Source organism: Pipistrellus kuhlii, unplaced genomic scaffold (genome assembly GCF_014108245.1).
Source record: "Pipistrellus kuhlii isolate mPipKuh1 unplaced genomic scaffold, mPipKuh1.p scaffold_m20_p_20, whole genome shotgun sequence".
NCBI lineage: Eukaryota > Metazoa > Chordata > Mammalia > Chiroptera > Vespertilionidae > Pipistrellus > Pipistrellus kuhlii.
Genome location: NW_023425516.1, coordinates 15,062,528 through 15,074,558, shown reverse-complemented (window position 1 = coordinate 15,074,558; position 12,031 = coordinate 15,062,528). Strand labels below are relative to the sequence as shown.

Genomic DNA, 12,031 nt, shown 5'->3' with positions numbered 1-12,031 from the left:
TATTTCACCATTCCATGTAACAGATAATGTAACTTTCTGGTATGCTTGGGTCCAGCATGCAGTTTCTTAAAAACAGATCATTGTACATCTGAGAAAGATTATTATGAGAACACCTTACAATGATAACTATTTTTTCTTTCATATAGTGGACTCTTATTTTACATGCATTTAATTCCCTTAATTTCAGTTACACACGTTCCACTAGAGCATGGAGGGAGGGCACAATTAAAGCAGTGCAATGATTCGGTGACTGGTGCCCGGAGTAAGGGGGAGATGGATACTTGAGTTGGGGTTCCCTTAGTCAGTCTCTGCTTCCACGTGCTTCTCATAGAATGAGCATTTTGCCGTGCTACCTGTGGATCTAAATAAACATTTTCCACTCAACATGCCCCTGCAACGAGCCACCTCCTTCACACTCACCTTCCTTTCACTTCCCGCAAAACTGGAAAAACAGCAACTCGTTCCAGGGCAGCAGGAGGACAGCCTGCGGCTATGCATTGTGCGCCATGCATGGGCCTAGCAAATAATTATAATATTTAATGAGACACAATTTTTACCTTAAGTCCCGACTTTGGAAGATAACCCCACATGAAATGCTTCCCCATTGTTTATATTTTAAAATATAAAATTGAAGGAAAAAATGCTGCCAGCTTTGCTTTTCCCCTCTATGTTAATGGAAGACTTAACATCTCTCTGAATGGTGTCCCATAGAACACTGCGTGGGCAATGCTGCCTTCAATTGTATTCTGAGGCTGCTAGTTGATGTAACTGCAAGTTGGCCATCTGTGAAATAGGTAGATTCATGGTGCCCTGGGGTTAAGGGATGTTGTATGCATCAAATAGGACTGGTGTGGACCCCTGATGGAAGTCCAGACAGGCTCAGGTAAAATTTGGGATATGCAGCAGCAGGAGGTGGTTCTGGCCATAGGGTTCTGGGTTCCGTGGTTGTACATACTAGGGCCAGGATAACAAAGTAAGACAGAGCATCAGTTATTGAAACTGGAGTACAAGGCAGGGGCTACAATACTGGAAATAAGACTAGAGGCTGAGTCTGGCTGGGATAGCTCAGTGGTTGAGCATCAACCTATGAACTAGATTCCTGGGTCAGGGCACATGCCCGGGTTGCAGGCTCCATCCCCAATGGGAGGCAGTCGATCAATGATTCTCTCTCATCGTTGATGTTTCTCCCTTTCTCTATGAAATTAATAATAAAAAAAAGAAAGAAAAAAAAGAAAGGAAGAAGAAGAAGAAGAAGAAGAAGAAGAAGAAGAAGAAGAAGCTGAGCAGCTTCTCATAGTCCCTCACAACCAAGTTCAGGTCTGGAGTCAAAGCCAGGGCGTGCAGCTACAGGCAGGGTCACATGGCTCCAGCTCCCAGGGTTGCAGCAGTATGTGGACAGGATGTTGAGTAGGTCTGTGCTAGTCATATTGTTTGGATGTCTGACAGCAACCTACCTCAATTAGCCAGCAAGCCACTATCAAGTAACTGGGCAGCGGAAGAGATGGGACTGTCTTCTGACATGGATGGTCATAAAAGTTTGAACTATGTTATCAGGGCGGGTTCTCTCTATATATCTTGGATATACTAGGATTTTTGTTATCTTCTTGAATAGGCTATCTATGTAGGAAGGTGGCACACCTCACATCCTCGCCTTATAGCAACAAGAGGAACAAACAGAGTTTCTTGATAGCTCTGCCAAGAAAGTCCCAGGAAAGACTCTGATTGGTTGAGCTTGGGTTACATATTCATTCTTAAACCAATCGTTGTGGCTAGAGGCATGGTGTCACCTGATTGGCCAACTCTGGGTCATGTGCTCACTCTTGTGGCAGGAAGTAGAGAGAGGGTAACAGAGCTGAATGAGCTGGACCTAACCAGTCAATGGCTTTTCCTTAGGAAAAAAAGAATTCTGTTGCTGGAAGAAGTGGGAAAAGAAAGTGGTGGCTAGGAGTGGATTGGGGAGGGACAATCAAAAAACATCCATTACAAAATCTCAATTGATAATCATGATCTGAATAGTGCAATTATGGGGGAATTCCCATGTTATGGACTCCACTTCATGATTATATGTCAGAGTTTAATTTCCCAGCTTCTCTTGCAGCTAGGACATAGGCATGAGACCCAAGCCCAAGCTTTTCAAATATAAGAACTATGCAACACCTTAGTATGCAGGGGATAACATCATGTGATGGCATGAGCAGAATTCATCTCTAGGAATTTATGGGGGCAATACCAACCTTGACCTAACCAATGGGGACCACTTCCCTGAACCTCATGCTTTAGAAATCTCGCTGTGGCACTCTGCTGGCTGCAAGCTTCTCCAAGAAATAAAAAGCCAGTTTCCTTTTGCTGCTTAAGGAATTATCTAAACTCAGTGGCATAGAACACCATCTGGTAGCAACTCACAGTTCTATAGGTTAGTGATTTGGGCAATGACTGGGTTCTTTGCTCAGAGACTCACAAGGTTGAAATCAAACTGTGAGCTGGGTCAGATTCTCACTTTAGGACTCTGGGGGAAATTTTTACTTCTAAGCTCATTCTTGTTGGTAAAATTCCAATTCCTTGCAGTTATAGGATTGAGAGCTCTGTTTCCTCACTGGCTGTCAACCAGGGGCCACTCTTAAAATCCTAGAGGTCACCTGCATTCTTTGTGAATGTGGACTTTTCCAGCTTCATGCCAGTGATGACACAATGAATTGTTCTCATGTTTCAAGTCTCTGACTTCTCTTCTGAGACCAGCTAAAGAAAACACTCTGCATTTAAAGAGCTCTTGTTGAATCTGGCCTTCCCAGGTGTTCTTCCTATCTTAAGGTCAGCTGTGTAATAGAACCTAAACATGGAAGCATATCCATCATACAAAGTATATCCTAAACATGCAAAGCTCACGGAGTTAGGCAGGGTTAATATACCAGGATTCAGGAAACATTGGGGGTCATCTTAGAGGTCTGCCTGCCACAGGGCCAGAATGTGCCCATTCAGATGTGCATTCCCCAATCCCACCACACCCTGGGGATGCAGGACTGCAGAATTCTCTTCCCAAATGGTCCTGAACCTTTTTCTAGATTTATTCTTTCTATAGCATCCATGGACACAAACAGATGTATCAATATACAGGTGGAGGGGGTGGAGGGAGGTTGGGCATGGAGGAGACAGGAATACAAATGTGGGGAGAGAGATCATTTAGGAGACTACAGGGTAATCCAGGTGAGAGTTGATGGTGACCTGGCCTAAGGAAGTGCCAGTGGTAGAGAAGTAGATGGGTTTGAATAACATTAGGAAAATAAAACAATAGAATGTATGAGGCAGAATGAGGGAAAGGATAAGTTAAGGAGTGTGCCATGTTTCAGGCTTGAGGAACTGATGAATAGTAGAAGAATTTATTGGGGTAGGGAATATGGGAGAAAAAGCTCATTTGGGGGTGGAAGATGAGTTCAGAACTGAAGGTTGTTTTGTTTGTTTGTTTTTTAAATATATTTTATTGATTTTGTACAGAGAGGAAGGGAGAGAGATAGAGTTAGAAACATCGATGAGAGAGAGTCATCGATCAGCTGCCTCTTGCACACTCCCTACTGGGGATGTGCCCGCAACCAAGGTACATGCCCTTGACTAGAATCGAACCCGGGACCCTTCAGTCCCCAAGTCGACGCTCTATCCATTGAGCCAAACCGGTCCCGGCCAGAACTGAAGGTTTGATGTATCTGCAGGACACACAAATGTAAAGGCTCAGTGGGTAGTTAGATATATGAATCTAAAGCTAAAGATACAGATTTCTATATGGGATAACCAGACCATGGAAGTAGCTGCAACTGACCAGCAAGAGAAAATGTGGATGAGAAGGTAAGAAGGCTTAGAACAGATTCCCAAGGAATCCTAACCTTTAAGTGATGGGAGCACAGACGTCCTGGTAGGATCTCAGCAAGGTGGTCATAGAGATACAAAGCAAGTCAGGAGAATGGAAGCTGAGGGGAGAAAGGGAAGGAGCTAGTGTGTGATCATTGGTGTCAAATGCTGCTGAAAGTCCCAAAAAGAACAGGTCTGTGGGGCATCTATCGGACAGACGATAAAGTTGTTTACTTGGTAAGGGAGGTTTTGAAGGAGTGGTGGGGGCGGGTGCCAGACTGGAATGGGTGGAGGAACGGAGGAAACCGTGGAAATGGATGGGGTGACTCATTTTTTTTTTTTTTTTTTTAAGAGACTTGGCTACGAAGGAGAAGAGAGGCACCAAGTGGTGGTGGGAGAAGAATATGGGGTCGAAGGAGGATTCATTTTCAAGATGGGAGATGATGTTGAAATGCAGATGGAGAGGAGATGGGAGAGAGGGTGATGATGAGAAAAGTGAAAATTGTCATGATTATCAGACATGAGGAGTAACTGTCTGGCTTGTTGTGTTCTGGGGCTGTTCTAATTGTTAGGCATTTCTTCTTCACTTCGAGCCCCAATCCATCTCCCTGTAATTTCCCCCTTTGTTAGAGTTCTGCCCTGTGGCCTCTCTACTCGACACTCTTCAGATGGCTGCACCTTGCTATCATATTTCTCCTCTTCTTCAAAATAGCAGCCCAACCCCTCCAGCCCTGTGGCCCCCAACACGGAGCCCAGACCTTTACAGTCTCAGCCAAGCCCCCACACCCACACTCTTGTTTGTCAAGTCTTCTTCAAATGTGGTGCAGGCACCACTAGCGGAAGCAAAGCAAAAGTGCCTGTTGTGGTTTGAGATATAAAATGATAACATCTACAAACTTATCTTACCATGTGTGAAATGTGTCTTAAGTGAGAAAAGACTCTTGTGCAAGTATGTGCCTGGCAACGGGAGGAAGGAAGGTGGAGGGGCAAAGCAGCACAGTGCTCATGAGAATAAACAGCCTCAGTGGTGAGACTGAATGCTTCCCCCGGTAGATCAGGAACAGGGTGTGGTCCTTTATGCGGTAAAAGGGACTTTGCAGATGTGATGAAGTTCAAGGTCTTGAGATGGGGAGGTTATCCTTGGTTATCTGAGTGGCCCCAGTTGTAATCACAGGAGTTCTTAAAAGAGAGAGGCAGGCGGGTCAGAGTTAGAGAAAGGAGACATGACAATGGGAGCAGGGGCTGGTCTGATAGGCTGGTAGCCCAGGAGTGCCTGCAGCCTCTAGAAGCGGGAAGAGGTGAGGAACAGATTCTCTCATGGAGCCTCCAGAAGGAACCAGCCCTGCTGTCACCTGGATGTGAGCCCCAGGACCCCTAGAACTTTAGGGGAATAAATGTGTGTTGTTTTAACCCACTAGGTTCGTGGTCATTTGCTACAGCAGCAAGGAGTAATTAATACAATCAGTATTTAACTGGCTTTGGGGGTGTAGCTCTCCACCACTATCTTCTCAGAGCATTGCTTGCTGCCCGTGGCTGTTTGCCACGGCGAGTGGACCAGGAATGGACACAGTCTGATTCTTCTCTGGGGATTTTATGCGCAAAAAGCAGAGGCTGCGGTCCCAGCATCCCCATGAGGCACAGAAGGCACACGGCCTGGCATCCATACTGGTTCTGGGGTAGGAGGGGGTTAACCAGGTGGAACCGGTTCACTTTCAGGTCAATTTAGAGTAACCTTTGCTCAGTGTGTCAGACACTATGAGGAAGAGCAGGCTTGGCTGAGAGGCACTTCTTCCCGCACTGTGTTCTGGTCTCTCTCCATGCCTGCACGGTGCCAATTCCCCCAGATATGCCAGTCTGTGCAAGTTGCCAAAGTCGTTCATATTCAGAGCCTATGGATCGGGATTCTGAAGAACCTCATTATAGTGGGGATCCTTGTCTACATATGGTGAGTCAGGTGCAGAGTGCAAGCCTGAGAGCTTCTGGGGCTGACCTCATTCTCCATCCCTCCATCACTTTCACTGTTTCCCCTGTCCTTTCTGCCAGGCTTCTCTCATGTCAGCCCTCTCCACCTTCCAGACTCTCCCCTCTCTTCTCCCCCGTTATTTCTACCTACCCATCGGACATGACCTAGCTAAGACCGCAACCCTTCCTGCTTCAGGGACATGTGGTTTGCAGGCTTCAGACAGGGGTCCTCAAACTTTTTAAAGTGGGGGCCAGATCACGGTCCCTCAGAGAGCTGGAGGGCCGGACTATATGAACTACTAATTCCTACTGTAACACCTCGGCTGCGCTCACTGCCCAAAAAACCTGGCGGGCCGGATCAGACTCCTCTGCGGGCCGCATGTGGCCCACGGGCCGTAGTTTGAAGACGCCTGCTTTAGACCATAGGCGGACACTTTATCCACTGAGCCAAACAAGCTAGGGCTAATTAACTCACTTTTAATGCCCTGAAAGGGCCAGACCAAATGATTTATTGGGTTTTATACAGCCCTCGGCCAACGTTCCCCACCCTTTTGTGTGAATTCAACAATTTACTTACCCATTCAGTGTTCAAGGACATTTAGGTTATCTCTGGTTTAAAGAATGCTGCTGTAAACATTCTGAACATGTATGAGGGTGTCTTCAGGGCATACATCTCGAATGGAACATCTAGGTCATGGGGAATGCACATGTTCAGGTGGACTTCATATCGGCAAATATGCACTATCTTTTCATGCAGTTCCCAGGGATTCTTAAACCTGGCTGTGTATCAAAATCAGCAGGGCGACTTTTAAGAGGTATATAGGTACCTGGATAACTTTCCATACCTACAGAACCATAGTTTCCAGGGCTGGCCCTGGGAGTTACAATTTTGAAAGCTCCCTGGTTGAGAACAGCTGGGAACAGCCTAGGTTGAGAACAGCTGGGACCATGTCTTGGCCCCCTCTGTCTTGGCTTCCAAGGTTAGCTCCCACTGGGCAGCTGTTAGCTTAGACTTCCCAATATCCTTCAGATATTAGGGGCTGGGCAGAAGGAAGAGATCGAATAAACACATGCTGAATGAATAAAGAAAGCGTTTATCCAAAGCATTTAGGATGAACTCTTAATTATTTTGGGCAATGGGAGGCAGGGAAAAAGTATGGATATGAAATCTACCATTTTTAGTAATCAATTCCACTTCTTCTTTAGTTTCCCCACCAAAGTAATTTACATTCATGTTCTAAATATGGTATTAACAGCTAATGAACTGGCCTGAAAGACAGGAAATCGGAAGCAGAGCTACATAAGGCATGAACAATAACATGTGGTTAAAAGGTCTGGCTCTGGGCTATGTGGTAGACCAGGCAAGAACCTCAGTTCTGCCACTGCCTATCTGTGGGCAAGTTCCTTCACCTCTCTGAGCCCATTCTCTCATCTGCAGAGGGTGTTGATGACAACACTATCTCCTATTGGTGTGAGGAAAGAAGGAAATGATGTGTGTATAGCTCTCAGCACATCTGAAGTGCTCAACAAAGGGTAGCGCATATTATCAATATTATTTATAAAACAGGTGTGTCTTTCTAGAAAACAGGTGGCTGACCTGCTGGACACACCCTTAGATAGATACCGATGGGTTTCTGAGCCCCAGAACAAAGCTGGTGAATTAATGCCAGGTGAACTCTGGTATTTGAGAAGCTGTCCTGTAAATTAGGGCCTATATTAGGCAATATTAGAGGCTGGCACTGGGCTGATAGTTTCCATGTAGCCAGCGCTCACTGTGTGGAATTTGCACGCATAATTCATCAACAACCCCTCTGTTAGGGTCGCTGAAGGAGGAACGGATGAGGTTGAAAGGGGTAAGGAGTTATGAATGTATTAGGTCACCTAGGAACCAGATGGCTAACCCCCAAAACAGTGCCAGCACCCAGGGGTGGGGAGTCAAAGATTTTAAAGGACTTTAGGCTTTTTAAGCCGTGAATTCTTTGGGCAGGTCCAGATCCTGGGCAAATCTGGAGGGGAAAGTTACTGGTCTCGGCAAATGGAATGTGATCTAAGCAAAAAGGAATGTTGATTGTGATCTAAAGGTCAGTTTCCCAGGGGAGGGAATATCCATTCGATTATTTGATCAGACCTAACACCTATGAGGTAGGTATAACCATTCTTCCCATCTTATACATGAGGAAAATGAATCGCAGACAAGGCAAGTCGTTATCCCAAAGTTCCCTAGCAAAGCTAGGATTGGAACGGAGGCAGCCTCCATCCAAAACCACGGCATTGGGCCTCCCTGAAAAAAACCACTGATGCTTTTCTGTGTCCCCCACTCAGCTTTGCTCTGGTGTGTGACAAGCTGTATCAGCGGAAAGAGTCTCTCATCAGCTCTGTGCACACCAAGGTGAAAGGCATAGCGGAGGTGAGAGAGGAGATTCTGGAGAACGGAAAGAAGGAGGAAGGGCTCAGTGTCTTCGACCCGGCAGATTACACCTTCCCCTTGCAGGTGAGCACTGGTCAGCATCCTCCCAGGACGAATCCCTGCTCATTGTCACCAGAGCCTCGTGCCCTTGCCCCTGCCGCCAGCCCTGGGACCTAGAGCCTTACTCCAGAAAAGACTGGCCCTATTTAAAAAGCTCTGTGAAAATACCAACGGAGAAAACCTAAAAATTGCAAAACTGGATCAGATCTAACAGCTCAAAGGAGATGACTCTTAGCTTTATCAAGTCCTCCAGGGCTTCTTAAAATAGTTGTGTGTCCTGGTGCATTTAAACACGACTGGATTCACTCACACTTTGAGTTGCACACTGCTCTTTAGGAGCAGGGCCAGGGAGTCAGCAAGGTCTGCCTAGATTGAGAAGGACAAAGAACTCCCTGCCTGGAGAGGACCAGCCCTGCTGTATTGTTTGTGTGGCACTTTGTCAACAACATGTCTCCAGGAAAATATTCTTGGGGGTTTAAGGAAGGATACAAAGGACAAACAAATAAAGGGTGTGAACCATACAGAAGGGGCATCCAGCTGCCTAAATTAGAAAAGAAAGTGAAATTAGAATTGCCAAAATGGAGAAGTCAAAGGTGACTCAAGAACAGATGGGGGATGGGAGAGACAAAAGGGCCTCTGGGAGCTGGACAGCTTTGCAAAACCGTAAAACCTAAGCTGCTATCTGTTTGTTGCTAACAGTGGGTCATTAGATTCTCCTGCTATTTCCCAGATGGTGGCATGCCCTATTGCCCTTTTATTAAAGTCCTAGATAATCTGAACAGCAGTCTGATGAAGCCACCAAATGCCCCCAGTTCTGCCTCCCCAGGCCTCTTGAGTTTCAATTTAATGGGTTTTTCCTGGGAAGCTGGGATGGGAAAGGAATCCTCAATCAGTTTCCATGTGCCTCTGCTCTCTCGGCTCAGCAGGGTGGCTCATCCGGCTTTGATATTAAGCCCTCCGTGTAGTTCCAGGTTTGCTCTCGGCCCCTGATTTCCACACTGAAGTTTAGCAGAGTGGAAACAAGCTGGATAATTAAGATTAAACAGTTCTGTTCTCAAAGGCTTTGCATTGAACTTCTCTCCTTTTCTCCGCAGGGGAATTCCTTCTTTGTGATGACAAACTTTCTCAAGACAAAGGGCCAGGTGCGGGGGTTGTGTCCAGAGGTAAGGAAGGGACCCAGAGCAGTTAGACTGGCGATAAGAGTTCTGGAGGAGACACAGGCAAGAGAAAGGGCAGGGGAATATGGGAATTGAGATCTGATATGTCTTCCAGCTGGCAAACATTCCTGAGCCTCCTTTGTTGAGTGTGGGTCTGGGCAGTGTCAGAAGACACTGCAGTTCTCTCTCTCTCTGGAGCCACCCATCTTTGCCCATCCCGTCTCCAGCTCAGGGACCAGGCACCTGTGCAGGCGAGAGGCCAGCTTCCTCTGTTGCTCCCTCCCGCAAGGCTCCTGAGCACACTGACCGTTGGCATTTGTGCGGCATTTCACATTTCAGTGGAGCCTCACAAATTTCGGAGGGTAATGGCATTCCCATCCCCATTTTACAGGTCAGACTCTGATCAGAGAGGTTAAGTGCCCTCCCCTAGGTCGCCCAGCTTGCTGCTATCAGAGTGCTGCTTAGAACTCAGGTGTTCTCTGAGACAGCTTTCCCTACTAAGAATCCCTGGGAACTGTCTGTCTGTGAACATTGTCACACAGCTCACCTTTGCCTTGTCTCCATACTTCTTTTTTCTTGTTTGTTATCAACTCCCTTCCTAGCCTTTCAGTCTGCATCAGATAAATGCTACCTGTCTCCCCACCAGCACCACCCATGCAGTCTTTTCCAACTTGACTTTGCCCTCTCCAGACTCTTGACCTTCCCCTACCTCTCTCTGGAAAATTTTCTTCCCTATCAAAATGTATTTGTCCTGCCTTTGCTGGTTCAGCTCAGTGGATAGAGCGTTGGTCTGCAGACTAAAGAGTCCCAGGTTCCATTCTGGTCAAGGGTATGTACCTCTGTTGCAGGAGGCAACCAATCGATGTGTTTCTCTCACATCGATATTTCTCTCTGTCTTTCCCACTCTCTCTAAAAATCAATGGAAAAATATCCTCAAGTGAGGATTTTAAAAAAAAGTAATTAAAAAAAAATTGAGCCGAAACTGGTTTGGCTCAGTGGATAGAGCATCGGCCTTCGGACTGAAAGGTCTCAGGTTTGATTCCAGTCAAGGGCATGTACCTTGGTTGCAGGCACATCCCCAGCAGGGGGTGTGCAAGAGGCAGCTGATGGATGATTCTCATCAATGTTTCTAACTCTCTATCCCTCACTCTTCTTCTCTGTAAAAAAAATCAAAAAATATATTTTTAAAAATTGGAAAAAAAAAGTATTTACTGATACATGGCTATATTCTATGTGTTACATTATAATGATTAAAAACCAAAGAAAAAATCTTATGCATTAAATATATATATATTTGTCCTATTCTGCTCCTTCCCAGTCCTGCCCTCTGTTCTTTAAGAGTATAACTAGCTATTCTGGTAAGTTTATCTAGAACAATGTGTTACCAGATATTACATGTTACTTGCACCCTCCTGCCATTGCCCACTCAGGTAATGCCTGTGCAGGGATCATCCCAGCACCTAGGGGCGCAGCACTGGGATGCTATGGAGCAGGTCTCCTGCCTGTGGGAGGACCAGCCTTGCCTGTGGATCTTGCTCATCAGCCCACACAGGTGACAAGGTCTGAGTGTCTGAGAGCTCGGGGTAGATGTGTTCTCTCCTATGACAGTCTTCGCCGTCGTGTCCACCTAAACCTGGAACCAGGCAAACATTCCCTTGGATCTGTATCAATAATGCTCATCTCATCTTCACAGCAACCACTTCAGGCAGACCTGTTCACCCCCCTTTTACAGAGGAGGAAACTGAGGCTGAGAGAGGTGCAATGACTTGACCAGTGTCATGCAGCTAGACATTGGTGCAGAGGCCCTGCTGAATCTCCATAAAAGCCCCGCACTGCACAGGAGATAATGAGCAGCGGCGATTTTCTTGGCGGCTGTGTCACATCCTGCTCTCCCTAAGACTGGCTAGTGAACCTGCTCCCGAGGAAATGGGAAGTTGAATACAGAAGCCAAGTAATCACATTTCTCTTTTCCTTCTTCTGTCCTCCGCTATCAGTCCGGAGACCTCGTTTTCTCAGGCCAGGAGACAGGGTCGGCTGGCGCCCCTTATTTCCACATTTACTGCTGAGCCTTAATTTGCTTCATTCAGTTCTGCAGCCACAGAGCTGGTTGGACCAGGCCTCTGGCTCTGCACACTGAGGGCTGTCCCTGCCACTGGCCCCAGGCTGCCCTGACTTCCCCGTTTTAGACTTTTATTTATTTTTAGCTTTTTTTTTTTTTTTTTTTTTTTTCATCAGAATACATCTTTAGCCGAAACTGGTTTGGCTCAATGGATAGGGCGTCAGCTTGGGGACTGAAGGGTCCCGGGTTCGATTCCGGTCAAGGGCATGTACCTTGGTTGCGGGCATATCCCCAGTAGGGGATGTGCAAGAGGCAGCTGGTCGATGACTCTCTCTCATCAATGTTTCTAACTGTCTATCTCTCTCCCTTCCTCTCTGTACAAAATCAATAAAATATATTTTAAAAAAAAGAATACATCTTTATTTCTCTGTCATATAACACTCAAGATGGTTCTAAAGCAGCTTTGCTTTCCTTTTTTATTTATTTTATTATTTTTTAAATTATTATCTGTGTACATATCTTACCATTGCCCCCTCTCCCATATATACC

General features: G+C 46.2%; 2 protein-coding genes across 5 annotated transcripts in view; one reads left to right on the top strand and one right to left on the bottom strand.

The window, feature by feature from the left end:
• The window catches only part of IFT81 (intraflagellar transport 81), a 162,606-nt gene that overhangs the window by 73,043 nt on the left and 77,532 nt on the right, over window positions 1-12,031 (bottom strand). The window lies entirely within an intron of this gene.
• Window positions 1-12,031, top strand: part of P2RX7 (purinergic receptor P2X 7) — a 36,366-nt gene that overhangs the window by 3,808 nt on the left and 20,527 nt on the right. Inside the window, exons 1-3 of one of the 2 annotated variants that reach the window (XM_036449306.2) lie at window positions 5,650-5,782; window positions 8,122-8,290; window positions 9,361-9,429. In XM_036449306.2, the coding sequence (XP_036305199.1) occupies window positions 5,655-5,782; window positions 8,122-8,290; window positions 9,361-9,429 (366 nt within the window). In that variant the 5' untranslated portion in view covers window positions 5,650-5,654. Of the gene's footprint in view, window positions 1-5,649; window positions 5,783-8,121; window positions 8,291-9,360; window positions 9,430-12,031 lie in introns of those variants that run through there. The other variant, XM_036449307.2, reaches the window with a different exon arrangement.